This window comes from Phyllopteryx taeniolatus, chromosome 16 (genome assembly GCF_024500385.1).
Source record: "Phyllopteryx taeniolatus isolate TA_2022b chromosome 16, UOR_Ptae_1.2, whole genome shotgun sequence".
Classification (NCBI taxonomy): Eukaryota; Metazoa; Chordata; class Actinopteri; order Syngnathiformes; family Syngnathidae; genus Phyllopteryx; species Phyllopteryx taeniolatus.
Genome location: NC_084517.1, coordinates 17345534 through 17373512, shown reverse-complemented (window position 1 = coordinate 17373512; position 27979 = coordinate 17345534). Strand labels below are relative to the sequence as shown.

General features: G+C 43.5%; 1 protein-coding gene across 1 annotated transcript in view; it reads right to left on the bottom strand.

Annotated features, from left to right (window-relative positions):
* Nucleotides 1-23500, bottom strand: part of pde4a (phosphodiesterase 4A, cAMP-specific) — a 53705-nt gene extending 30205 nt beyond the window's left edge. The window contains exon 1 of the mRNA XM_061749026.1: nucleotides 22545-23500. Coding sequence (XP_061605010.1) covers nucleotides 22545-22846 — 302 coding nt within the window. The 5' untranslated portion in view covers nucleotides 22847-23500. The remainder of the gene's footprint in view (nucleotides 1-22544) is intronic.
* Nucleotides 23501-27979: the final 4479 nt, after the last annotated feature.

Here is a 27979-nt window from a genome sequence, read left to right as displayed (position 1 = left end):
ACTGTAACAGCAGAAGGTAGAAAGAATCGATTTAAGTGTTTAAACTTTGTTAATTAATTGATTCCAGAGGTCCTGACTGTAGTTTGGCACACCTTTACCCTCTTTCCACTGCACAAAACCTAAAAAAGCTGGTACTACATGGTACTATTTCTTGCACCTGATCAACTGGGGTTCTCAGGGCATTGAATCAATCGCAACTGCATTACATTCGCTTTAATGCCCTGAGAATGAAATGTCCTGAATGAACGAGAAGCTTCACAGACATCAACTGGGGTTCCAAGAGTGACGTAAACCACTGTCGGTTTGGTTTGAATTGGTTGAGCAAATTCATCATCGACGCGTCCATCCATCCATCCATTTTCTGAGCCTCTTCTCCTCACTAGGGTCGTGGGCGTGCTGGAGCCTATCCCAGCTATCATCGGGCAGGAGGCGGGATACACCCTGAACTGGTTGCCAGCCAATCACAGGGCACATACAACGAACAACCATTCGCACTCACAGTCACACCTACGGGCAATTTAGAGTCTACAATTAATGCATGGTTTTTGGGATGTGGGAGGAAACCGCAGTGCCCGGAGAAAACCAACGCAGGCACGGGGAGAACATGCAAACTCCACACAGGCGGGGCCGGGGATTGAACCCCGGTCCTCAGAACTGTGAGGCTGACGCTCTAACCAGTCGGCCACCGTGCCGCCCATCGACGCGTCATTTTGAAGAAACAAGCTAGTAATTCCTGTGTGTGACGAGATAGCAGAGATCTTGATGCGAAGGTTTTCCTGTCACAAAGATGACAAGTCTGTTATCAGGGCCTGATGTAGCTAGCGACATGCATGCATCCATTTTTTTGGGGTGCCATTTGCTGCTTGTCCTCACGAGGGTGATGGGTGAGGTGCATTCCATCCCAGCTGACTCTGGGCAAGAGGCTGGGTGTACACGCCGGTCTAGTCGTCAGTCAATCGCAATTTGAAATGTGGGACGAAGCCGGAGAACACAGAGAAAACCCACGTAAGCACGTAGAGAACATGAAAACTCATCACAGGAAGCCCTGAGCCGAGATTCAAACCCAGAACCTCTCAACTGTGATGCACACGTGCTAATCACTAGCCTTCCATGCTGCCGCTGGTGACATTTATAATTTAAAAAAATGCCCTGCAGTAATATTGTTTGACGCCGATTGACAGTAAAATGATTGATGTGACTTTTCTAATGTATTGAAATGGTTTTTGTCCACCATTCCTTGTCACCTATGAAGGATTAACAATGTCTCAGTGGATTGCTTTATAATGGAACGCGAGGTCGCAGCCACTCTGAGCTGTCGCGTGAAGCGCTGCGGGACACAGACATCCACTTCCCGACGACACAACCGACTTTTGCCGGGAATGATGGAAAAGGTCACTTGGCGCCTGACTCCTTTATTAAGTGCATTGTGGTTGTCTCCCAGAGAATATTCGAGAATAGCGTTGAACTGCCTTCGCCGCCACCAAGAGCTTAAGCGCTCATGGATCGCAACGTTAGCGTTTAGCACTTGATTCGGCGGCTCGGTCCGAGTCCAACTGCCCCCGAGGGGCGGCGCTCAAGAGCGGCTGCCAACGTGGCCTTTGGATGGAGTTGGGTTGCCAGGTCATGATGACAGATGGCTTCAAGACATGGCGCTGAATATATTATGCAAAATGAAGACCTGGGGGATGTGACAACAGAGAGAAAGCCAGAGAACGGCCACTTCCATTTTTCCTGCATTGGCTGGCAAGTCCCAGTGTAGGAAATTGTAAAGCAAAGGCATTCTTACTTGATTTTATATAGGAACACAATATATGCAAAAGCCATCATTATATTTTTATACTGCTTCAATGACCATATAATGTATATTATATACAAAGATAGAGCAGAGTACGAATTAGGCATCATTCAAACGAGGGTTCGGGTTTTGCTCAAATGGAGAACAGTAATGCCAGAGGTTTTGAGAATTGCTTTAAAATTCCTGCGTCGATAAATAATGCCTTTGCTCCATCACTGAGAAAAGAACCCTTGCTGCTTTTGAATGTTGTTAGGTAACCAAGTTGAGTCATATCGGTACTTTACATCAGCGGTCCCCAATCATTTTGCCGCCACGGAACCGTTCATACAAGTACACATTTGTCGCGGACTTCGCTTCTCAGCACTTTACCAAGAGCATTTGGAAATAAAAATCTCTGAGATTCAGGCAAGCAAGAAGCCAACTGTTTTCTTAACAGTATATGCTACTCAAAACAGTTCAGGGGAGTAGCTGGCATCCAAAAGGTCAAATCAGCAGTTGGCTTTTCAGCACTGCAGCTGTCGAGCACTCTTTAAAATGTCATGGATTATTTCCGAGGGCCTGATTGATCAAGGCCTCGCTACCTGAGTGCATCTTGAGAATGTCTATTTTCCTCACCGCTGCTCCACAGGGGACAACACGCACCATGTCGCCTGGTGCTGCTGTCTAACCTTTAACAGAATACTGTTTTAATTCAAATGTGCTACGATAAAACCCTTATGTGTCAATTCCCGAGGGCCATTTGGAAGTCGTGATTCCCCACACCCTGCTGTGTTTACACCCGCCATTTGGAATTCAGAAGGAGAGCCACTCTTTGTTTAATGAGCAACCTTTTTCCAGTATGTCCTCCTCCTCCTCGTCTCCAAAACAGATGGATCGTCGTCTGACATGCCTTTGTAGTTTCCCACCACACACAGACAAATGACTAGCTGAGCAACACAAATGCTCGTGAGTGTGTGTCGTTCATTGGCCTTTGACGTTTAATGGACTTTGTGTTGGTAGTAATGGATGGAGGAGCAGATGAAGGCGGCATCCTGCTGAATTGAATGAGCTGCTCCGACCGGCCTTCCTCGAACGCGGAAGCGAGCACTTTTTAGCGAACCAATTACGACCAGCTGTGTGCTGATGCGTGAACCAAACGAGTCCACTGAAGGTGGACTGCTGACTTCCACCAGCGACACCCTGGCCTCTCGCCCTCAGCCAACGAGCCCACACAAGCACGAAAAGCACGCGTGTATTTTAAGGATATAGTGACTCCCTCTCTGCAGGCTTTTCTTTTCAAGCTGACTGAGAAAAGAAAACATGAAGACACAACGAGAGACAGGAGAGACGAGTGTGACTCATCCACAGCTACCAGCGTGTTACTGTGACTCTGCTCCTCCTCATCTATTTCCAGGTTCACTACAATAGAATAAAGTTATCTGGTTTCCTAGATTCCCGTCTCCTGTAGATTTTTATCAGTCACTGCCATGTAACTAGCGAGGTAGCAGCTGACTAACTATTCCATCTATCTCGCTAGATCCCTATCTACTGCAGGACGTATAATTCACAACAATGTATCCATCTATGTTGCTAGCTAGCAGCTAACGAGTGTAGATTTGGGAATTCATTAAAATATAAATATATATATATAAATATAAAATACTGTATATCCCTTTACACATTTTATTGTTCCTTCTATCAACTCAGTTTATCATTCGCGCGCACACACACGTACACAATAATAATATGTACTGTACATTTTATAATTCACTCCAATGTAACAAATCCATCCATCCATCCAGTCATCAATCTCCATATCCTCTTTCCTCATATGAATGGATGCCACATTGAGTCCAATCAACAAGCAAAACACCCACTAATAAGCAGCCTATGCATCAAATTTGTCATACGACCATTACTCGGCAACAACAGATAAGTATGCACGGTAACGCAAGGCGCAAATAAGCCTTGCCCAGCATGCTGCCGAGTGAGGAAGCGTTCAAGGTTGATTTGACAGCGAAAATGGTCCACTTACAGCGTCACGCCTGCATCTGTCCTCTCATTTGTTAGCTGTGTGGGTGAACTAAAGGCAGTCAAACATGTTGATGGATTGCCTCCAAGTGTGTTTATTTGGCCGTTTTGTTCGTCGGCAATCCCATCGTCACCAAGCAAACAATACATCAGTAAACATTTTTACATTTAGCAATTTCCAAAATGTGCATGCTTGAAGATTTGTTGCATCCCTTATATGACCATTACGCACATGCATAAGCAACATTATCGTTTAGCATTCAATATTCACTCACCCTTTCCCTCACAATTCACTGTCTTCACAATGGAGTTGCTACAAACGTGTTTTGGCACTGATGTAAAAATAAGGAAATACTTTCACTTCCATATGATATGAAATATTAGCAACATTAGCTGTTAGTGTTTAGCTCAAAGTTTGTCCAATATTTACTCGCCATTCGCCTCACAATCGTTCACTCTGTTTTGTCAATGAGGCAAAAAAAAAATACATATTAGCGATTAGCCGTTAGCATTTAGCTTACGCTCCGTCACAAACACACTAACCATTCAGCCACAATTCACAAATGCTACACTATATTAACACTGTAGTCCCTACAAATGTGTTTTGCCACTGACGTGAAGTATTAGCAACATTAGCAGTTAGCATTTAGCTTACTAACCCCATAATCACAAGGGCTCCACTATGTTTACAATATAGTCGCGACATATGTCTGTTTTGGCACTGTAGCAAAAAAAAAAAAAATTTTTTTTAAAAGATTAGTTAAAGTTGGTTTAAAAAAAGTTAATTTTAACAAACTCAACATGACCTGTTATAATTTAACTGTCTATGCAATATTTATTGAGCATTTCCTTCACAAAAAGGGTGCCACAGTGTTCACAATGAAGATGCTCCGTACAGTATGTCTGTTTTAGAACTGACTTGGTAAAAATAAATTCTTTCACTCCCATATGATAAAATACTGTAAATTAGCGAGATTATCTATTAGCATTTAGTTTACCGTGTGCCCCCAAAAAAAGAAAACTTTTGAGATTCCTGTATGATATGATATATACCTGTATTAGCGTTTAGCTAATTCTCGTCCCAGTATTCACTTGCCATTTGCCCCAAATTTACACATGATCCTTTCTGTTCACAACTATTTCAGTTTTGGCAGAGTTGGATAAAAGGGAACTTTTCACACTCCCAATTAAGATGATTTTAACACTGGGTCAGTGGCTCATCGTGTCGAAAAATACCGTACGTGTTAGCTGCCCCATGGCTAAGCGCTAAAACATGATGCTGAAGGTAACACTTGTTAACTGCTAAAATTACATCAATCTGGATGTCGTTTAGGCACAAAATATTACAAGTATTAAAATGTTTGCTCTATACATTATGAATTTGAGTTAATTAAAAACGTGAAAAATGAGCTTGAAAAGATGCTATATGTTGCTCCTGTGCAGGGGTGACAAGGGACTTTAAACTTATATCTAGCCATTTGCTACATGAAGATGATAAATTCTAGATGAAAGCGTTTTTATGTTATGCCTACCAGGAATTAAAAGCTCCGTGTAATTACAATCCCTGTTGCAAACTCTTCCTGGCCTCCCCGGAGATGAAATGTAACAATTAGCATAACTGTACTCCATTATTAGAGTACAATTCCCATAAGCTTTAATAGACAGGAGAATCCCATTAGTAGGACTAGACTAACAACTCCGAAACACTGGCAGCTTCGAGTCTTTAGCGAGGTACAGGCGGGATGGTCCGTGTGTATTGTCCTCAAAAACTGTCCTCGCGGCGGGCTAGTTAACGGACCGCGTTTGTCCGATGACTCAGTCTGTCTGTCGTGTTCGTTCTTCTGTCACTCACTGCCCCTACCCCACCCCTAACAGCCTCCATTTCTTTTCTTATTTTCTTTCAAAACACTAGAATTCTTCTCCGCCTCAGAAATGTTCCATAATTCATGTGCCTCTTCTGTTTCCACTTGGCATCACCTCGCACCAGACGCACGCCGTCTGTTGTCCAAGGCGTCTGGAAAAGTCGACTGCGCCAAATGAAGCAAGGAGATGTTTAAATCAAATAGTTAAAAGGTGTATTTTTATTTTAGTTTTTTTCAGCTTTGAATGGTACTCGTCACTCGTCTGTGCTTGCTTGCGGGCTTCCATTGTGAATGGTCAAGTGAGAAGCCTGTGACCTAAGAGATACAATACAATTTTTCAGTTTCAGTTTTATGGTACTGCAAGGAACCACAAATACTAGTCGGAACAAGACACAACAATGGAGGAGGACTGAGATCCCCTGTATTTACTTCTTGGCCGTTGCCATAAAGTAAAGCGCTCTGCCTGGCACGCAGAAGCGCCTCTTTATCACCCTTGGGCTATGTCCACGTGAACATCTTCGACCCCCTTTAAAAAATGTCCACGATGTTGTTCCAACTATCAACCTGAAGACACATGCACAGTGCGCGACAAAGCAACAGGTGGCGCTACAGCCACAAAGCCAATTGTAGCCAGAGGAAATCCTTTTCTGGATAAGGCACAATAGTGATGATGGTCAATCAAAAAAAGGTGAATCTGTTGTTAACTGATAGTGAAGTCACTCCCTCAACGTCACACTTTAATGTAAAGTTAATAAAATAAATAATATTTGTATAATGAATGCAGAGCAGTGCTTTAATTGTGGCATTAAAGTGTTATTATTATTTTTAAAAACACCGCGCCCAAGAAAAACAACCAATCAAAGACAGACGTGGCTGACGAGGTGTGATTAGTAGGCTCGAAGCACTCACGGGTACATTCATAACGGGTGCTTTAAGATACGAGTGGGTCGACTTGTGAATTTTTCGAGATATGAGCCATTGTTTGGCCAATTTTTTTTTTTGCTTTAACTTGCAAGTACAGAGGTGAGATATGGTGGCAGTGAACTCAACTTAACTCACAATAAGCAGAACTTTGGCAAATAGTAATATTTATTTTTAAAAAAAAAAAGGCTTCGTGCTGTTTATTGCCACTCTCAGTTGAAGTTTACTGTCAAACAAAGACAATTACACTTTGTATATTTAAAAGAATCACATAGCTAACCTTTCAGTCTGCTCGCTTAATGCTAATGCTAAGTAGCATATATGTTGTAGCGCTATAACCCTTTGAGCAACAAAGTGAATATAAACAGCGCAGCAACACATGAATACTCAAGTCTTTTTTTATATTTTATATTTTTTATCCTCTGCAAAGAACTGTAAAGATGAGCTGGGAAGAGTTGCGATGTCGATGAAGATGAAGACGATATCCGTCTGTCACTCTTATACGGCCCATTTAATTGTCACTACTTGTGTTTTTATAAAATATAATATTACGGAGTGCTATTTTCCTCATTCAAACACGGATTACAACATTTTTGTTGTTTTTTGGGGGGGAAGGCTGGAACGGAAACTGTTTTGAGTTAGTTACGCATGTGGTCTTGGAACGAATTTAACTGGTATCTCCAGACACCACTGTATTCTAATTGTGCTCGCATGTTAGTGAGGGGCGTGGCTTTGGTCAGAGACTGGATGGGGAGGGCGGGATTAGTCAACTGAGGCTACATTCAAATCTTGGTAGCATTTTAACAATGCAAACTCTCCCTTTGTGTTTCCGTTGTCCCCCCATAGAAAATTCCAACAAAAGTATTCAGGAACAGCAAAATGAAAAGAAAAAATTTTTTTTTGGGGTGGACGTATGGCAACCAGAGGCTGGAAAGTGAAACGAAGCTCAATGAAATAGCGAGAAGCGAGGCTGGTTCTGTTAATCTCATTACGCCGAGAGCCCCGAGGCTCCTCTGGCCCTATTTATAGCAGCTTGGCAGAGAGAGAAAGGCTGGCCTTCGTTTGTGCGCTTCTTATGCAACTGAGTGGTAAACGCCGCCGCCAATCAAACGGGGGCCCTCATGTCAAATGGAGGGGGGGGGGGGGGGGGAGACTATTGCCAAGGCGATGGGTAAAATCAAGAGCTTTCCACCTTCTCTCAAGTGTTAAGCTTCCCTATATATATGTATATGTATGTATATATAGGCTCACCTCCCGGAATGAAAACTGCAATTAAGAGTCCAGACACACTATGCCATTGCATATAAAATTATGTAATATACGTTAACGATGTCTTTTGAGTGGTCACCTTGCTAAAAAAAAAGAGAAAAAAAATGAGGAGAGAGAAGCTTCACACGTTTGGAGAGGACTCAATTTTGATCCTCTCACCACAACAAAAGCTCTCATTTCCCACAAGTAATCACACAATCAGCCCCGGGACACACACTCATGCACACGACACTGCGTGAACACACACGCTCACACAAAGCGAGAGGGAACTCAGACTGCGGGAGTTAATTACCTCCACCAAGGAGGTTCTGTTTTCACCAGCGTGGGTTCCTTCTGACATCCACCCTCGCTTGAGGATTTACAGAACAGAAACCCAAGTCACAGAGAGTGGAGTAATATGTGCCGGCAGTGAATGGAATCAGGCAGTGTTTTAAAGTAGTGGACAAATAAATTACATTAAATGATTTTTATAAATTCTAAATATATGTATAGATCTATTTTGAATTCATGATTAATTAAAAAATATTTGTATTTATGTTATCTTTTTTTTTTACAAATCTAATTGAATGTAATATTAGTAAGTGATTTAAAAAAATAAATCAATTAAAATATATCAAATGAATGACAAATTAAAATTAAAAATACATTAAATTTCAGTTTTAAAATGACATTAAAAAATAAAGTACCACTGGTAGTATAGTGCCATTTGCGGTTACACTGTGCCGTGTGTGTACAGACTTGCTGCTGCCTTTCAAGCAGAAGGTGTGGGTTCGATTCCACAAACTGCAAGCCTAGATAAAAATCCCAAACAAATCACGCGACTCCCTGTGGTGACCCCTGACAGGGAAACACTTAAAGTCACGTCTACATTCAAATAAATACAGTAATTATTTATTCAAATTGCTGTCAAATCTTCTGAGGTCTGATCAAAATTGTGTCACCAATTTGTCCTTACAAGGTGAAAAGCTGTCATGTCAAACTACTCCCGAGTGTGCATTCGGCAGTAATTAAATTAAATCAGCATGGAAAATGTTGATATGCTTCTATTTGTTGAATCCTATCAGATCCGTTGATAATTTGTTGAGTTTATGTAGGATTTTAATGGCTAAACGTCAATAAGAACAAAAGGAAGAAGAGGAATTGCTACTCCAATGGCCCCCATGCGGCACGTTTGGCCCCTCTGCCCTTTGACATCGTGGATACAGAGTATTGATGTGTGACTGTGAGCGAGTTTGACCTACAAGAGACAGGTTGTGCTCACACATGGACGCTGGCGCGTTCGTTGGCCTCCTCAACACTCGCCCAAAGCGCCTTTCGTGCATCGTGGAAAATTCTTGTGACGGCTGCAGGTGGACACTTTTATTCCATTGCGCACACACGGGACTACTTTGTCTATTTGTTTTTCCATTTTCCTTCTGACTTTGACAGGAAGCTGCAAACATTCCTCAGATGACATAAAAAAAAGAACTAACCATGAACCGTGCATTCAAGAACTTTAGTGTGGCTATTGCTTATAATCACGGCGTTTGTTTTGAATTTGAAGTCGGAAAAGTGTGGCGTGCCCTCTCCAGGTCGGGATGAGATCCTGCACCAAGTGGAGGAGTTCAAGTATCTTGGGGTCTTGTTCAGGAGTGACGGAAGAATGGAACGGGAGATCGACAGGCGGATCGGTGCAACGTCTGCAGTGATGCAGACTTTATATGGGTCCGTTGTGGTAAAGAAGAAGCTAAGCTGAAAGGCGAAGCTCTCAATTTAGCGGTCGATCTACGTTCCTACCCTCACCTATGGTCAGAGGGAAGTCTGGGCGTCCCTGCTAAAGCTACTGCCCCCGTGACCATTAGCAGTAGTAGACAGTAGAAAATGGATGGCTGGAAGGATGGATGGTTTCAACACCCCAAAATTTTGGTTGCATCCGCGGAGGATGTGGGTGTTTTACCATCTGCAAGGTTTCAACACACACACTTTTTGTCACTTTCCGTGGGTGTGTGGGTGTTTCAACACCTACGCTTTTCCTGGTGAAAGGTTTCAACATTCACACTTTTGTTACACCCTTAGGGGATGTGGATGTTTCAACACCCACATTTTTCCAATGCCAGGTTTTAACACCCATACTTTTTGTTGCAATCTCAGGGATGTGGAGGCTTCAACACCCACACTTTTCCCAGTGAAAGGGTTCTTTTCATTGCACTTGCGAGACCTGTGGGTGTTTTGACACCCCCGCTTTTCCCGCTGTTGAAATTAATACCTTTGACAAATCAAAGCTGAGCATTATTAAAGACAAAATGTTTGACACAGCTCTTTAGGCGTACCTAATAAAGTGTCCCGTGGGTATTTTCAACTGCCAAAGTTTCATTTTAATGCAGTTACCAATTGCCTGACATTTGAATTCCAAAATCAACATATCACTGCCTAGGCACCAAAAAATAAATAAAAAAAGAGCAGGAGGTGGATGTTTTCGGTAGCGAAGGTTGAGATACACTTCATGCTCCAATCGCTTCCAGATGTTCCAGCGCAGGAAGCCTGACCTCCCCTGAAATTAAGCTGGGAGCTGCGGTGACGTCCAGGCCCTCCGCCTCAGCATCATCATTTCCTCCTACATTTTTCCACTTGTGCTCATTTTCCCATCATCTCCTGCGATGTTGTTGATATGCTCCGTCTATTCGACATGTGGAGTAAAAGCATCGGGACGGTGAAAACGGAAGAAAATACAGAACCATAGCTGTAACAGCTGCCACTCTCTGATGTTGTACCTGAGCGAGAGAGAGAGAGAGAGAGAGAGAGAGAGAGGGCCTGCTGGCTCACTATTTCAGTTCTACTTTGTCCTGTGGCGCTAAACTCCAATTGTTAAATGAATACCTGCGGCGCTAAACTCCAATTGTTAAATGAATACCTGTCTGATGGTGTCAATCCAAACGGAGCATTGTTATCCCCGCCAAGGCACAATACGCAGTGAAGCGAATCAAACAAGCTCCTATTAGTAATCATTTACAGCCTTCATCTCAGTCGAGGCACATCAACAATGGGGAACTACAACGTTGTATTTGAAATTAAAATTTAGATGCAATAAAAGCATAAACAATAAGAGTATGATTCACACGGTGGACAGAAAATGAACAAATGTGTGGACAAAGCCGTGTGTGATTGGATTGGGCCACACGCAAGTCTGCCACTATCAGCGCCATCTGTGCCCATTCTCTGAAGACTCCAGCGAGCTCATTTTGGGATGCGACATCCACGCTCGTGTGTGTACAGTACAGCTGAATGTGTCTTGGCCACCGAAAATGAAATATCTTATATATGACTGTCATTTGAAAGGTAGCTTCCAATATTAATGTCTCTGAATTCGAATGCGGAATTCCACAGCATAACATTAGACGTGAATACAATCATGGCTTTGAATAAGACAAAATGGAAAGATCTCATGCATGTTTTTGTGAGTTTTCTTCGTGTTTTCCGGCTTCCTCACACATGCCAAAACCCTTGCAATTTAGCTTGATTGAAGACTTAATTGTCCATAGGTTTTAACGTGAGCATTAACCCTTGTTTGTCTATATGTGGCTTGACGGATAACATTTTTGCATTCAAGCAAAAAGTGCTACTCACTGTCATTTTGTGACTCACAACACTGGCGACACAAGTGTGGTCTGTACATGCCGTCCTTTAATCTGGCATCTGGAGAGAGTCATTTGATCCCACCGCTCCGCTCGCCTCTCCCCTGACATCGCTCAAATTAGTGTGACAGGACGCGCTGCTCGACAGGTGTACGTCGTTTGTTCTTTCCGCTCTGCTGATTCTGTGTGTGCGCGTGTGCGCTCGACAGCGTGTTTGTCAGCCTCAGTCTCTCAAACGCATCCTCAGTCAGACAGGAAGCAGCCCAGAGCGCGTTCTGGCTCGGACGTTCCCCCTCGGTGGAACACATCTGACATGTAGGCTACGTTGACACGACAACATCCATCCATCCATCTTCGACTGCTTATCCTGTTCTAGGTCACGGTTGGAGTTGGAGTGTATCTCAGGTGACATTTTGGGCGAAAGGCGGGTAGCACCCTGCGCTGGTCACCAGTCAATTGCAGGGCACATATTGAAAAACAAGCAGTCACACTTGCAATCATAACTGTGGACAATGTTTAGGCTTTTCAAGCTCGTGCGGAAGAATCTGCAGCAAGCAAGCGGACAAAGCGGCAAAGCAGCGAGGAGATGCGATCAATGCAAGTCACCCAGATGATGACAAAGAGCGAAGCAATCACACAGAGTCCCCTTTTTCTTAAACACAAAAGGAGCCGGTCGAGTTGTGTTACGGGATAGTTCTGTTGCACAATGCCTTGTTCTGTTGCATTACAACATAAGGAGCGCAATGGATTTGAACACATGAAACCGTATAATACAGATTGGTGGTGTTATTACGCCGAAGCAAACACAACAGGGAGGCTTGTGTGGCCGAGGAACAGGTGGCTTTCGCTTGTGAATTTTTTATGCTTTTGTTTCCTCTCGCCGGGATTGTCGCCCAGTCGCACCTCTCCAGCACATTGTCACAAAAAAATATTACTTTACAGGCCGCCTGCCTTTACAATATATCATTAAGTCATGGGGAGGAGAACCTTTTTTTTTTTTTTTTTATATGCCTAAATCTATGAAAAAAAATATGATCAAATTAAAGGGGCCCTATTATGGGGAATTGACTTTAATTGCTTGAATACAAAGATTTGGGTCTCTGGAGTGCCTTCCCAGCAATCATGTGTGAAATTAAACAACCAAGTAAATCCTTTGTGAGACACCTAATTCTGAAAATGTGTCTGTGGGTGAGCAGTCTGCATTTGCTTCATTGGATATGGTTTATTTATCCAGTAGTGGACGCATTTGCAGTCTGGATACGGTGGGGTGAACATTTTCTGCTCTGGAGGGAATCTCAAAAGTCTCCAGAAGTCTCAGATGAAACCACAAAAAGTCATGACATTTGTTTCTCGTCACGTTTTATGAAAAAAAAAAAACAATAAAAAGGTTTCTAGAGGAGTTTGTTAAAGTTGATACGTTGGCAAAACTGAGTACAGATCAGCATTGTCGCAGCTGCTAATAACTAACATTTAATTTCAGTTTTACTGTTGCAGTTTTTCTAAGCATATTATTCCCTTGGGCATGGCTCGCCAGTTGACATTGGAACAAAGTTGCAAAATTGCTGCCTACCAAGAAACTTTTCTGTCCTCGACTGCAGTTCAGCACCAGTTTGAGAAGATTTATGGTCGTCAAACTGCTCCAATCCATGGTAAGTTTCTTGAAACAGGATTTTGATAAATTGCGCAGCAGCAGGTCTGCTACTATCACCGCTGATTAAAACACTGAACTACTAGAGGCATTCGCGCAAAGCCAGGGAAAGTCTATCCGCTGAGCTGCACTGACACTTTGGAAAGTGAAAGCTTTACCCATGTCGACTTCAAATTGTTCAAAGGCTTTGAGCAGAAGAATTTGATGCTCAACAACCTGAAGTGTAAATTGTAATATGCATTGGTGGCGTGTGGACAGACATAAAGGTTTTCATACCGGTGCTGAACTGCAGTCGGGGATGGAAAAAGCTTCTCGCCAGGTGGCAAATGTGCAATGCTATCCCAATGTAAATTGGCGAGGCATGAGCTTACAAAAACTGCAAAGCCTAAGCTGTCAAATGTTGACTGCCTCATGTCTGAATGATACGTGAAAACAAAATAGAGTCATACAACAGAATATCTTTGCATTCAAGTAAACCAGCCCAGATTTCACACTGAGTAAGTCAATTTGTGACTAAATTGACACGAGATGATGTCCAACTCACTTAATTAGCGTGTTGTGTAGCATTACAGTCTCGGAACATTCATTTGAACACGAATGATTATGCTCACAAACAAACATCAGAGTCACGTTTGTTCATTTTGGCAATGTTGATGAGGAATTCCAACTTTGAGAGGTCTGACGCACTTTTTCTGGGCGTAGGTGGGAAATTTCCAGGTGGCAAAAGTATTTTCACTCTGTACTTCAGACGAAGCACAGATAGTTGTGTAGAAAAAGACTCTGGTCAAAGTAGAAGTGCTGATTCAACTCCTGTACTTAAGTACAAACGTAAAAAGTAAAATTTAATTTTTACTGTGATTTATTGTATATACAATATCTGTTTACTAAAGTTGAAAAATACTACTACGGACAATTTTTTAACTCCATCGGCTGGTCGTTTTTCAGTCCGTCGTATATGGTGTCGCATTTGCAAAAGTTGGAAAAAGCAGCCAGCCTATTTTGACAAAGTAAGGAGTAGAAAGTACAGCTATCAGTTTTTAAACGTCGGAATTTAAATTAAAAAGTCTTTTGAAAGAAAAACATTTCAAATAGAGTACAGATACCTGAAAATGTGCTTTTGCAATAGCAAGAGATTTGCACTTGGTTACATCCCACCACTGGAGTTTCCTGGAAGGCACCACAAGCAGACAGAACAGATTCAGGAGCAGATACACGAGCGTCACAAAGGCCACCGGCTTAGTGGTCACACGTGGCATCTGAGGCGAGACGGGCTCAGTGAGCTCAGAGCAAATACAAAAGACGGACCTTGGACGCCAGCCGCACGTCTCCCCTGTCGGCAAACAAACACGCTCGCACTTGACGTCTCTGCCATGTGCCAGAGCTCCGAATTCCCGGCCTTCCGGAAGCTAATTAGCGCAGAGCGGGAATTCGCGCAGTGCACTCCGCGTCGTCGACAGATGGTTGCGCGGTCACAAATGAGTTGTATTTGTCGGGGTGGTTTTCCTGAACGCTCTCTCAGTGAGACTCGTGCTCCTCGGCGTCGATTAAAGTATAAATCAACAACGAAATGCCATGCTCGTGCTAATTAACTGTAGCTCATTATGTGCTAAATGATGATGGCAGCTGGCCTGTGAGGCAGGCAAAGAGCAGCTTTACTGGAGAGAGTGAAAGCACTTCAGCGCTGTTATTAAAGGGGACATATTTTGGAAAATGGACTTGAATTGTTTGTCTACAAATAGTTGGGTCTGCCTATTTCCTAATACAGTGGTGCCTTGACTCAAAACATTAGTATCTCATATCATCGCTCCCCATTGGAATGAATGTAAATGACATGAATCCATTGCAGCCTCTCAAAAATAACCACAATATTTTTTGCAGTTTTTTCATAAGAAAAACAGCACTATTACATTTTACTTTATTAATGCATAAAGTAATGACAATTACATGGAATATAAACATTAGTTTCTGCCACATTTTTTGCTCCAATTCAATAGACATTGTGTTGCTCCTTCTGGGGCGTGCATCTTGGCCGCCTGGTGGCAGTAGTGAGTTGCAGTAATATTAGTGGTTTTTCACTTCACCGCCAACATACCGCGCTCGTACTTGGAAATTCTGCCCGGAAGCCAGAGGGGAAAAAACGGGCCGAACGACAGCTTGTATCTCCTAAACCCCGTAACCTTGTACCTCAAAGCACGACCGTATGTGACTGTGAGCGAGCCGTGTTTGACGACGTCCCTCAATAACTCAGCAGCACCCCCTTACCTCTCTGCCCTCACACTGATGTCACAACATTTTTATTAAGACACATGGGAACTGTTTTAAATTGCAGGAAAAAAACTGCATGTCTAAGATGTCACATTATTATTTTTTTTATTATTCACTTTTTCATGCTAAGCTCCCGTGGCCAAGATGAGATCTATTCTACAAATGAATAAAAACGGCGTTGTTCCTTTACATGATGACAGCGTTCTGCAGATGGAAAAGGTTTTCGTTTGAATACGCTTACACGACATTTTTACCTGAAAGATCTTTTTTTTTTTAATACTGGTGTGTTGCCTGTTTCTTTAAATGGCGACGGAAAACCCGTTAACTTACACCACAACCTTTTTAACTGAAATGAACTAACATTGTCTGAAAAACATTGTTAAGTGTACTATAATTCTTGATCATTGGGGTATTTTGATGAAAGCATGTAACAGAAATGCTATTAAGGCACCTGGGAACTGTTTTAAATCACTCAAGAAAGTGCACTATAAGACCCCTTTAAGCAAGAAGATGTCACTTTACAAGACCTGGTGCAAATTATAATTATTAATATTTACTTTTTCACCGTTAGGAGAAGGCAAACTTATGACTATTGACAAATTATCGCACTGAGCCTTCCAAGTCGCCTATTTTTGGGGCCTAAATGAGATCTATTCTACAAGTGCGGAAAAAAGGGGGTAACCATGGCAACAGAATGGCACGGGGAAGACTTGTGTTCGCCGTCACTCATTGAGGTTCGCCTTTGGAAGTTCCCGCAGCGCGGAGGCCACGGGACACGATGACTGATGCGCTTGTATTAGCATATTCTGGCGAGAGTGTCGAACAAAAGACGCCAGAGGGGCGAAGACGGTAAGACATGCAGGATGGAGGGGGGCTTCCATTTTGTCAAAGATGATTATTCCCTTTCCACCAAAAACAAACCACGTAATCCCACTTGTTTGCTCCGTTGCTCTAGGTCGCTCTCGGTCGCTCTCGGCTTTCGCCTCAACCATGTCCCAAACGATTCCATCAGCGCCTTTCAAGCTGATTGATTCTCTTCAAGCTCGAGATGAGGTCTTGACCGACTCAGAGCGAGTGATTGAACCGACTTCATTTCTCGCCACGGCGAGGTCGTCCGGTGGGTCGATCGGCAGCCGACCAATTTAAGAGCAAATAATTTCCTGGTTGTTTGTTTATATGTGCCCTGCGATCTTCTGTTCCGCTTATCCTCACTAGGGTTGCGGAGTGCTGGAGTGGATCCCAGCAAATCTACGGGCGAGAGGCGGGGTACACCCTGAACTGGTCGCCAGCCGATCCCAGTACTCAGATTCATATATTCTTTAAGCCTCTGCAGAGAATGACTAATATTAGTGCCGTACTGATGAGCTGTGGGAGGTGTCGAGACGTCAAAATGAACAGTATATCCATCTATGTTTTATACTGCCTCCAGGTGGCCAAGCCAGACACAATGGCCATTCAATAGATGACGTGTGACAAAAACTGTTTAACTGTATTTAATTATGTCTGTGTTGTATGTTTTCATAGTGTACAATACTATGGGGTGCTATTTTTCCTCGTTAAAATACACATAACAATTAACGATTAAGGGCATTTCCATTCATTTCAATGAGAAAATCTGATTTGAGATAAGAGTGTTTTGCCTTGCAGGTGTGATCACGGAACAAAATAAAAATATCTCAAGGCACGGCGGAAGTAGTTTGTTTTTAGGGTTAGGAAATGCAACATCGAAGGATGCCGTGATAGGCATGTGTGATTCTATTTTTGTCTAAATGGCGCTATTCTGCTTTTGGGTTTGAACTCTTCAGATGTACAGTATATCACATATATTTGATACATAATGCTGAGATGTTCAATCAGTCCCTTTCAGAGCACCTTGTTTGTACAAAAAGAGGATGCAATATGCAAAAATGAATATTTTGGTACTGATCTCTTCTTTTTTGGAAAGTGCATCATCAAAGGTTTCTCTTCCAATGCAAATAGTTACAATTTAAGTTTGAATTGTTACGCTATAAAAACCCCAATGACCCATGCCTTCCATAATAATGTAATTTTCCAAATAAACGGCAATTCCGACCAAGCACATTAAATATTTCACTACTCCCACGGCAGCGATGTAACCCAAATTTGAACGCAAGTTGTAACGCAGCACAGTCTATCACTAAAAGACATACTAAAGACATAATTACGGTAAATAGTTGTTTGAAAAACACGACTAAGCCATTGATATACTGTAATGCAAACACAATCCAATGAAAAGAAGTAAATACGGCGCAAAGTGAGCGCGCCTTCTTGTACTGCGTGAAGATGTATTCTTACGCTGTCCGGAACCTCGAAATGTCGTATGTCGGTACCGTCGTAAATCGAGGACCCCATGTATTTTTTTGTTTTGTTTTTTGTTTTTACTACTTGTCCACAACCTACCCAAAATGGCTCATAATCCTCTTTTAGGTCCCGACAAACCAGTTGAGAAAGACTGCCTTATATCGTAGTATGGCCAGTCTTATGATGTAAGGGAGTACAAATGCATTGCTACTGTACTTAATTACAATTTTCACATAGTTAGTGTGTTAGTGTTACGTTTGCTGAGCGTACCTGTAGGGTAGTTTTCCTGATCCTGTATGTAACCTACTTAAAACACATTCACTGCCATTCACGGCTTTAGAAGTTAAATATCCATGTTAACTGGGAGGCTGGCAATGAATGAGTTTAAGTGCATTTTTTTTCACATTAAAAACGCCTCCACACAGAAGCGTTAGCGCCCAATGAAACGTGGTTATAAGACCTTTTTTTTCTTCTCCTGCCTGTCTTCCGCCATATCTCCGACATGACACCGTATTCCCTGTCGGCCCAATGCCATCAGAACAGAAGTGCCAGCAGACTTGCCCGGAGCAGCTTCTCCATCCGGCTCGCCTTGAGCGATGCGGGCGGAGCTGCCGGATGCGCAGAGCTCCCGATAAAGAGATGAGGAGATGAGGCATCCAGCTCCCAGCGCTCTGTGGACGTGAGCGAAGAGGCAGCGTGTACGCTCTTTGTAATATGTGGAAAAAGAATGAATAGCGCATAAACACGACGGAAATCCCTCTGGCCTCCCACCGATAAGGACATTAAAAAAAAAGGATAAAAACAAGGCGCATGGCGGTCCATACAGGCTGAGGGTCAGACGCTAACTTGTGTGCAGCCCACTCGTAAACGCAAACGCACACACTGACTCTTACCACTATAACATTCAGCTGCCAGCCTCCATTCCTACAGCACAAACACCCACACAAACACACAAAAACCCGAGCCAGTTTAATGTGCTTGTAGGAATCAAATTATCTCCATCTCTCTCACTGTGCGTGCCGCCCACAGAAAGAGAAAGGCAGGCGCTCGGTCCCGGCGGATGGGAGATTGGACCACCCCGCAGCGCGTCCCGGGGACGCCAACGCAAATCGGACTCTTCTTCAATCTACCTCCTGCCGGGGGCCTGACCCGAGCGACGTCGAAGGGAAATCGGGAAAAAAAACAAATAAGGACAGCGGAGAAGGAAGTCAGAACCCTAATGGCCCTTTAGAGACCCTCCGGCCCGACTCGCAGGGATTTGATATTGGCCTAATAATCATTCTGGTTCAGAGGAAGGGAGCACGCTGACGGGATGTAAACAAAGGCAGTGGCTATTTTTACAGCTAGTATCTATTTTCTCTAGGCTATTTTTACAACTACTTTGCCTAAAACCTAACCTACTGTCAGGGCTTCACGGGACCTGAGATCAGGTCTTACACTTTCAATCTTCTGGCACTGTTGGACCTTCACGATTGTTTCTTTTCAGTAATTAACAACAACCGTCCTTCGTACAATAAAAAACAACAAAAATGAAGAAATAATCCACAGTCAAAAAAATCCAACTGCACCCTCTCGCTCATTATTCACAAAAACAGCCACCTTGCACAATAGAAATAAACCACTTGAAATTTGTCATGCTCAAAGAAGTGTGTGTGTGTATATATGTTCAATCGCGTCCAAACTTGGGGTTGTAAAGACTAGTCCACTAGTCGACTAGTCGACGTTACTACTACACAATGACGTTCAGAGAATGGCGTCAACCGGTGGCTGATTACGTGATTCTGGTTTGAGGAAAAGGCAGAGCTGAGGTCCGTGATTATTTGCCAACACTGCAAATTCCCACCATGGGAGACCCGCTGCTGTTGTGGGCCCAGAACGAGGACAAGTTTCACCGTTTGCCCAAGTTGTGCAAACGTTACCTGGCTGTCCCAGCGGCAAACACGCCGAGCGGGATAATTGCTTTCTCTGGCTGGAAACCCAGCCCACGTCAATGCACTTGTGTTCGAACGTGAACGTTCTGCGTAAATTTGGTGTGTGAGCTATCCGTTGTCGGTGAATGTAGAATATTGCCAAGCAATTCCTCCTCCTCTGATTCTTTAAAAGGATGGTACTGTACAGAAAAAAATATCAATGACTAAATCACAACTCAATAAAGCCCAGAGCATACTTTGTCATGCACGGGCAATATTTCTCCTATAATTAATGCACTGGCTTCTCTCATCAGTTATTCACGCTAAAAACCACCGTGCACAATAGAAATAAACACGAGAACTAGAAATAAAGCAGAAAGTCAGGAAAGCCGCAGTAAGTTGTTCACATTTAGCACAATTATCATTATTTGGCGGTGCATTTCTGCTGTTTGGCCAATGTTAAGGGAAATCACAGCGACACTTGTTGCTGTGGCGCGTGCTTGAAAGGCTGCAAAAGTTTTCACTTTGAATTTACTTGTACTATTTAGCAAATCAAATGTTTCGATTGCAATGAATTGAAATTGCAGCCTCCGTAGTTTCGGCGGGTGTGACCGTCTCCTCTATGCTCCTTGGCGAGTGTTCTCATTTTGTATTTGTGGGTTTGGCGAGTTTGTCCTGTTTAATAAGAAGCCGAAAGTGCATCACGACTGTTCTCCTACTTTTTTTTCTTCTTTCCACTTCACTCGACCAGTGGCAGGCGTATGTGAAGCACGCCTCAGAAGTCGGGGCACTTGGAATTCAAGGTACAACACTTAATAAGACCAGTCACGCGGGTGCTGTAAAGATAGACTACAGAAGATAAAACACAGCTCCTTTAATGCTGCCAGTGCATTAAACTAAAAGCATCAATCGTCATCTGGGGACTACTGGATATTTGACACACTGTCAGAAATAGAGTTAGCAATAGTTCACTTCTGTGCTTGTAAACTGGTAGCTTTATTGGACAATCAATCAAAGAGAGGAGGGGCAACAAAAGCAGAAGCTTTTAAGGGTAGCGTCACATTATTGACAGGCCTAAAGGTGCAATGATGTAAACTATGCACAACAAGTTTACATCCGTCAGGCCAAAAAAAGCAGCAGCTGCTGCGTTCAAGAGGATAAATGGAGCTGCCAGTCGTGTGAGCGCCAAGTAATCCCATCAAAAAAACTGCATTGTTCCATGACTCACACTGGGATAAAATGCAGTTAATCTAATCGACTTGATTAACACGCGTTGTGTAATTCCATCTCAGTGTGTTTTGCGAGCTGACAGTTTTTTGTCTTTTTTTTTGGTGGGGGGGGGTCCATATAGCTTGCTGCGACGTTTGCATTATTTGCCTGTCGTCTCTGAAGCGAGAGCAGCCGTCGTGTGACACTTTGACGCCAGAACGAAAGCATCGACGTGACAGTCCGGCTCCAGCTCCGCCGCCTAACTTTGTCACATGCGTTTACCGTACCCGAGGGTCCGTTCCGGCCGGCTCGGAACGCTGCCGAAAACCCTTCAGGCGACGCCGCCTACCAGACCTCTGGGAAATTGCAGTCCCACGATTCGAACAAAAAGTCAGTTCAAGTTAGATTACAACACAAGCGCACCAGTGATGTGGAAAATGGAAAAAGTGTGATGACAACCATAGAACAGGAAATGGAACTTATTGCGACGTAGGAAAGCCGTAAACGTGTTCGAGCTTGTCATTACAATCTTGCTGGAGTACCCAGAAAGAAAACACACGCGAGCACGGGGAGAACACGCAAATGCCACAGAGGAAGCCAAGATTCAAACCGAGAACCGCGGAACAATGAGGCAGAAATGATAACCACCACCACCATGCCTTAAATACACCACAAAAACACTTTATCATTTCAAACTCATCTTACATTACCTTTAATAACAAAAGGCTGGCAAAGGATTTGATTTAGGGAAAAAAAAAATAATGCACCAAGAACATGCAACGAAGACTCTCTGCAACTTCCACTGACAACCCAGGCTAAACTTGGTTCCTCCCAGACATACAAAGCTTGTCTCTCAGTCGAGATGTATCACTTCAACATACTTTCTTGACACTGGTTACCGTCCTATTGAGATGGACGAAGAGCACACAAAAAAATTTAAAAAAACGGTGTGCCACGGGAAATTAGCCACTTTCACTTTAATCGGTCCGAAAATTACTTATTTACGACAAATAATGTATCTTTGTTTCACCTATCTACGCCAGCGAAGTTTAGTGACAGGCAAAACAATGAAATGCTTTTCCACTAGATGGCAGAAGGAGAGGGCACTTGATTAACCTGTGGATTCACTTTTTCTGCCAATTTTATTTAGGTGACGTGCCGTGAGATATTTTTTTTTTTTTAATGTAAAATATGTGCCCTGACTCAATAGAAGTTGGGAAACACTGAATTAGTATACTACATTCCTCTTCATTGGCATCCTAGTGTGTTAGAATAGCACAAAAACCCACAAATAGGTGAGGTTTTGTTCAGCATAGGTTCGAAAGGAAAAAACCAAAAATGCAACAAGGTGAAATTGTAAATACTGTAATAAATTGTATTGTTTTCAGTGCCTTTAAGTGATTTTTGTACAGCTTTCTTCTGAGTGGGCGGATCTCACCTGACAATCCGCAGACACTATTAAGCAGCATCAACATCCCCACACCACCCTAAATCTAAATAATAATTTCAAAAATAATCGTATAATGAAAAAATAAACCCACGCGTCCCTCTGCCTCACGGAGATGCAGGATTACTGCGTTATTTACATATTAAAAAAAAAAAAAAAAAACAGTCCACCCACCCACCCACTCTTCTCTCCTTCTTTTTCCACCCCCTTCCTTTCCTTTCCTTTCGCTCGGCACTTTTACGCAAACGACCCCCCCCCCCCCCTCTTTCTCTTACCGTCTATTGCCGACACAGTTCCCGATGGACGCGTGCGTGGTGCCGTGGAAGGACGAGGGCCAGGACATGCGCGACTTCTTGAGGCCGGGCCGGTCGCTCGTGTCCACGGCGTCCGAGCGCTCCATGTGCCGCTGGTGGTGGCGGCGGTCGGTGTCGGAGTAGCCGCGGTGCTTGATCTTGATGGGGGTGCGCGGCTGCCTCCAGAGGTGCTGCGGGGGCTTCAGGGTCGCCTGGCCTTCGCGGGGCACCGGCAGCGAGAGGGACAGGCTCTTCTTGGAGCACGGCGTGGGCGCTTCCATCATAGTCGGGGGGAATCAAAAAAAAATTTAAAAAGAAAAGAAGAGTAGAATAAGAATTGATTTGGGCACTGAACGCGTGGCTAATATGGCTCTCTTCTATGTCTCATGTCGCTGCACTTGAGCGCAAAGTCCACACACGACTACAGAACATGGGAAGGAATAATAAATCACAGTGCTTCCGAAAATCAGAATGAATCTCATGGTGGTCACTTAGTTGTTGTTTTTTCTCATGTCTCGGCGGGTCCAGCATTCAGGTGACGAGGTGCAGCTTCTCCTGAACTTTGACGCCTCCTCTTGTTTCATGGCGCGCCAGCAGGATCGGGGTTGATGGAGAACCGATTGCTTTCTTCGCGAGCCACTTATTGCGAGACGCTCGCCGGGAGACAAGAGGAGAGGGGAGGGGTTGCGGCGTTATTGCTCATCCAAAGAAATTCCAAGAAATTCCCAGCAAGCTACGACGCGGAGCCGCCGGATGCGCCCCGGCGGCGCAGGGAAGAGTCCCGAGATTCCTCCATGGAAAGACGTGGAGATGAACGCACTTTCATCCCTCCTGCACGCGCCACATTGCACTTCTTCCTCACCATCCGGGCGCCCCTTTTTCTTCACATCCAACCCCGAGAGAAAAAAAAAAGAAAAAAAAAGGAGGTTCTTCTTCAGTGTGGTTCCATCACTCCCTCGTCCTCATCCTCACTGCTGGAGTTCTCCGACAGTATTTGCTTCCTCTCCCTCTCTCCCTCCCTGTCTGCTGGCCTTCGTGGTGGTTGGTTGGTTGGTTGCTTGTTCTCCTCCACGATTTGTCAGCTCAACCTTTTATGTGCTCATCCATTGTGGTTGTATTCCCCCCCCCCCCCCTCTCCCCCTCCTCTCTTCAGTGCAAAAAATTGCTCAAATGATGTCAGGGCGGGAGGCTTGCACACATCATGACATCTAAAGTACATTGCAGAAAATCACTTCTGGCATGTTTTTCTGCTTTTTGGTTCGCTTGCGCTTAAAAACGAAAAAAGAATTTCCACTCACTGCGATGAAGGACTGCAGTATCTTTTTCCTGGCCACTATACAGCATTGCTTGGTAGCATTTTATTGTCAGTCCTCAATATATGTGGAAGATAAAGAGGGCCAAAAATCACTTTTCCAATAGGTCATTGTCACAAAAACAATACCAAAAAAAACAAAACTAAAAGATAAAGACAAAGACTACATCGGTCCTCTCGGCAAAGAGGAAACTTGACCATGGAACAGGAAATGGAAATCAATACAACATGAAACAGGAAATAAGGGGAGAACAGGTCTCCCAAAATCGGGGTTTGGTGGTCACTGTTTTCGGTTTGGTTCCGTATACGTTGACTGTTTGGAAAGGCAATTAAGTCTTCTATAGGCAAGTTCAGGGCTTGACACTAACACCTGCCAACCCGCCAAATTTCAGCATTGGCGGGTAACACGGCCGCTACCGCTAGCCAATTTGGCAGGTTGAATTTTATATATACAGTATAAGCCCTGGTCAGGTTAAATATGAAAGAATGAGACAGACTGGCAATTAAGGTTAAAAGTAGGTGAGATTCTGGCTGTAAGATAGGAGACATTACTGGTTCCAACATGCCTTTCATTTATTTGGCAAAAAAAAATTACCTTGAAGAAATGATAAAAACAAACTTTTGATGTCCAAAACGCACCAATGCACATCTTTATGGACATTGCTTTGTGCACTGGCGGCAGAAAAGAGCCTTCCACCGAGTTGGAGGCACACAATTGTCCAAAGCATGAATTATTAAAGACCGAAGAGCCAAGTATGACCTTTGATTGATTGATTGATCGTATGACGAGGGCGGCAGTAGAAGTACAGTGGTGCCTTGACTTATGAGTTCACAACTGAACATTTCTGATGTAGCCGTGTGTCGTGTTCTTCACGTTTAATCCTCTCTCAAGGAGGATGAAATGAAACACCTCAAGCCAGTTAACAGTGGTGTTTTTGTTTTGTTTTGTTTTTTATCACTGCCATCCAGTGAGTCTTACAATCAGGGCCATCTCGCTTTCCACATACTGCAGCATTATCAGAAAACACTAAATCCTAAAGTTTTTTGTTTTTTTTTAAATGATTGATAGCAGTGCTTGGTATCTTGACAGTCTACGCTCCAAGTTGCCCATTGTTCACTAGATCAAAGAAGCTGACCAACAGTTGCTAGTTTTCGCCTTATAGCCGAATAACAATCTGTAAAATGCCGGCATGGAAAGGTGAAGGAATGCGACGACTGGCTGTTTCCTTTTAGGACATAAGAAACCAGGACCTGAAAGAAAATAATGGATATTGTTTCATGCAATAAAGTACAACTTTTGTCTTGTTCCTCCGTCCTTCTTCTATGACAGATGAAAATAAATCTTTTCTTTTTTTTTTTTTTACCACAAACCCTACACAGAGCAAGAATGGAGCATTGTTGTGTGTAAAGACCATTACATCCCTGGTGCCTCCACGCTGTAATTAATGTCCTCAGCTAACAAACGACACTCTGAGGGATTGTTCCCCTCTCATTCTTCTCATTTTCCCTCAAATGAAATTAAATCATTATTTCTATTTTTTTTTTTTTTTTGCCCATGCCAGCAGAGGCATCGATACAACGCGACGCTGTTGCATTCTCACTTTGGATGTCAGTGGAAAGAAAAACGGCATCATTAGAGTACGTGAGAAAAATCGTTTGTGTATTGTACAGGAGACTGTACACAAAACACTTGAATACACTTGTAGAATAAACACTAATTATTTTTTAATTAAAATTCCAAAATTAACAACATGTTGAAAAACATAATGTGTTCAACACACACAAATTCCCAATAACAGTTAATACAGAGCTATGTTGAAGTTACAATGAAGAATTTGGAGCTCTGATGGAAAATTTCCAAAAGTTCAGGTGGAAGACGTTTCATCCGTGATGTCAACACATCACGCGACTCAGCAGACCTCATTCCCTCCAGAATTAAAGGATTACAGTCACTGAACGCATAGCCATCAAATTGTCTTCGGCTTGCGTTGTGCGCTCACGTGGGCCAGCAATAATTGAAATGTCAAGCGACCTCCGTATTTGTGGAGTTGTACTGGCCGCTACGTTATGAATAATATCTGCGGATAATCAACTGAGTCATGTGAGTCATGGCTTGGGCGAGGGAGGGGAAGAGGAGTGGTCTTGGGGGAGGGGTTAAGTGGACCTGCAAGTTCAGCTGCCCTCCAGTCAACCTTGCCGCATGGCTGTGAATAATGCATTCATATGTCAGATTTGCTTTAGGGTGAGAGGGTGTGACGTTGAATATAGCTTCAACTGGACAATTTGTGCATTTTGGCTTTCGGCATGGTCGCTTCGGGTACTCGTCGTGATGGGGAATGATGACAATGCTGGAAATGGATGCCATCTGTGCCAGAGGAGACCTAATTAAATATTCACGTTGCCATGCGTGTGTTTGTGCACCTTAGTTTAAATGAGCAACACATTGCGACAATAAGGCCACATTTGAGCATTTTTTTTCCCCCTCCCTTGCTGTCAGTCAGCAAAAGGACCGAAAACTTCTTTTGACCCTAAGTGTTTAAAAGAAAAAAAAATACATTTGCCATTAGAATCTTAAATACCCTGTAAAGCAAATGCAGAGATTTGTATGTTTGAAAATATTTGCTGCAAACGTGCCAAGACTGAGAATGATGTAATACTGAATTGTGGAGAAATAGAGTAAAGAGTTTTTCACCACTTCACTTTGCAATTTTTGGGGTGTGGGGCTCAAACAGCATGAATAGCGCCTACAGCACTATATATCAGCAATTATCGGGCGCACAGTAAGCTAGCTAGAGGAAGCAAAATGTCTTTGGTGGTAGGGGGTTGCCAGTTGTACAAGGCAGATGACAACTGCCTGTTCACTTGTGTTTATTGTGAGCTCGCCTAAGGAGAAATAGGCAGACACTTAGAAAGGAGCCTTCAGGTTGTATTTGAACTGTCTCCGTGCAAGTTTGTATTCAATTGCATCTCTCATTATTCTCCAAGTACTTGTCCTTCTCTTGTTGATTAACACATTCACTGCCATTGACAGCTTTAGAAGTCAAATATCCATGTTAACTGGGAAGGCTGGCAGTGAATGAGTTAAAGGGTTAATATTTTCCCTTGACACACACAAAAAAAAAAAGGTTTTAAAGTTTCAAAGTAGTGACAGAAATTTCTAATGGAGAGACTGTGTGTTGGACCTGAGAGGTTCCACTGGATTTTCACGCCGTCCTAACGGCTGAGATGGAGATGAGGCCCACTTGAGGGAGGGGCGGGGGGTGTGGGTTCACAGTGCATCCAGAGGGGCGAGGCACAGTTTCACTTCTGGGACCTCCAACGACACCACCAAACTCGATTTCAGAGCTTACAGTACCTCGGCTCCAAGAAAGTTGCGCTAATGACGTCGCCGGCCTGAAAAAGCAGTAACCCGAGAAGGGAGGCCAGAGTCTGAGTGACCACATGGTCGCTTCCCCTCCAACCTCTGCAAACTATTAACGGACACACGACACCAGGAAACTCAATTCCACACGCACAAATGCATGTTGGGAAAATCTATGACATCATTAGGGCCAAAAGTATTTGGACAAGGACGGGAATAGAATTGAAATAAAACAGGAGGATTCGCGTGAATGTGGCAATGACCTTTTTAGCATTTTACTGCATTTACATTTTTATTTCCAGGTGCTCCAACATATTTGGACAAAGTGACACCATTGTCAATACAACCTTTCAGTTTTGATACTCGCCGTCCGTCCCACACACGGGTTCCTACACGTGAATGTGCAGAAAGAAGAAAAATAGCGAGGAAAAACAACTCTTCCGCCCAAAAACAGCAAGCACACGCACACACACACACACACACAGAGTGTTTTGACAATATCTGGTAATTGCATGCTGATCAGGTGCCAGACAAGTGGCAGCCAAGGAAATAAGAGGAAGGAGTGCAAGTGGAGACTATTAATATTGCGCAGACTCTTATGAGGGAAGATTCGAGAACGATATTGGCAATGTAGCTGTTCTTCGGAATATCTCAAGGAATCGGCAGGAAAACCATCTGTAGGTCGAGAGCAGGGGTCTGCAACTCGGGGCTCGGGAACCGCGTGTGGCTCACATACCCTCACAG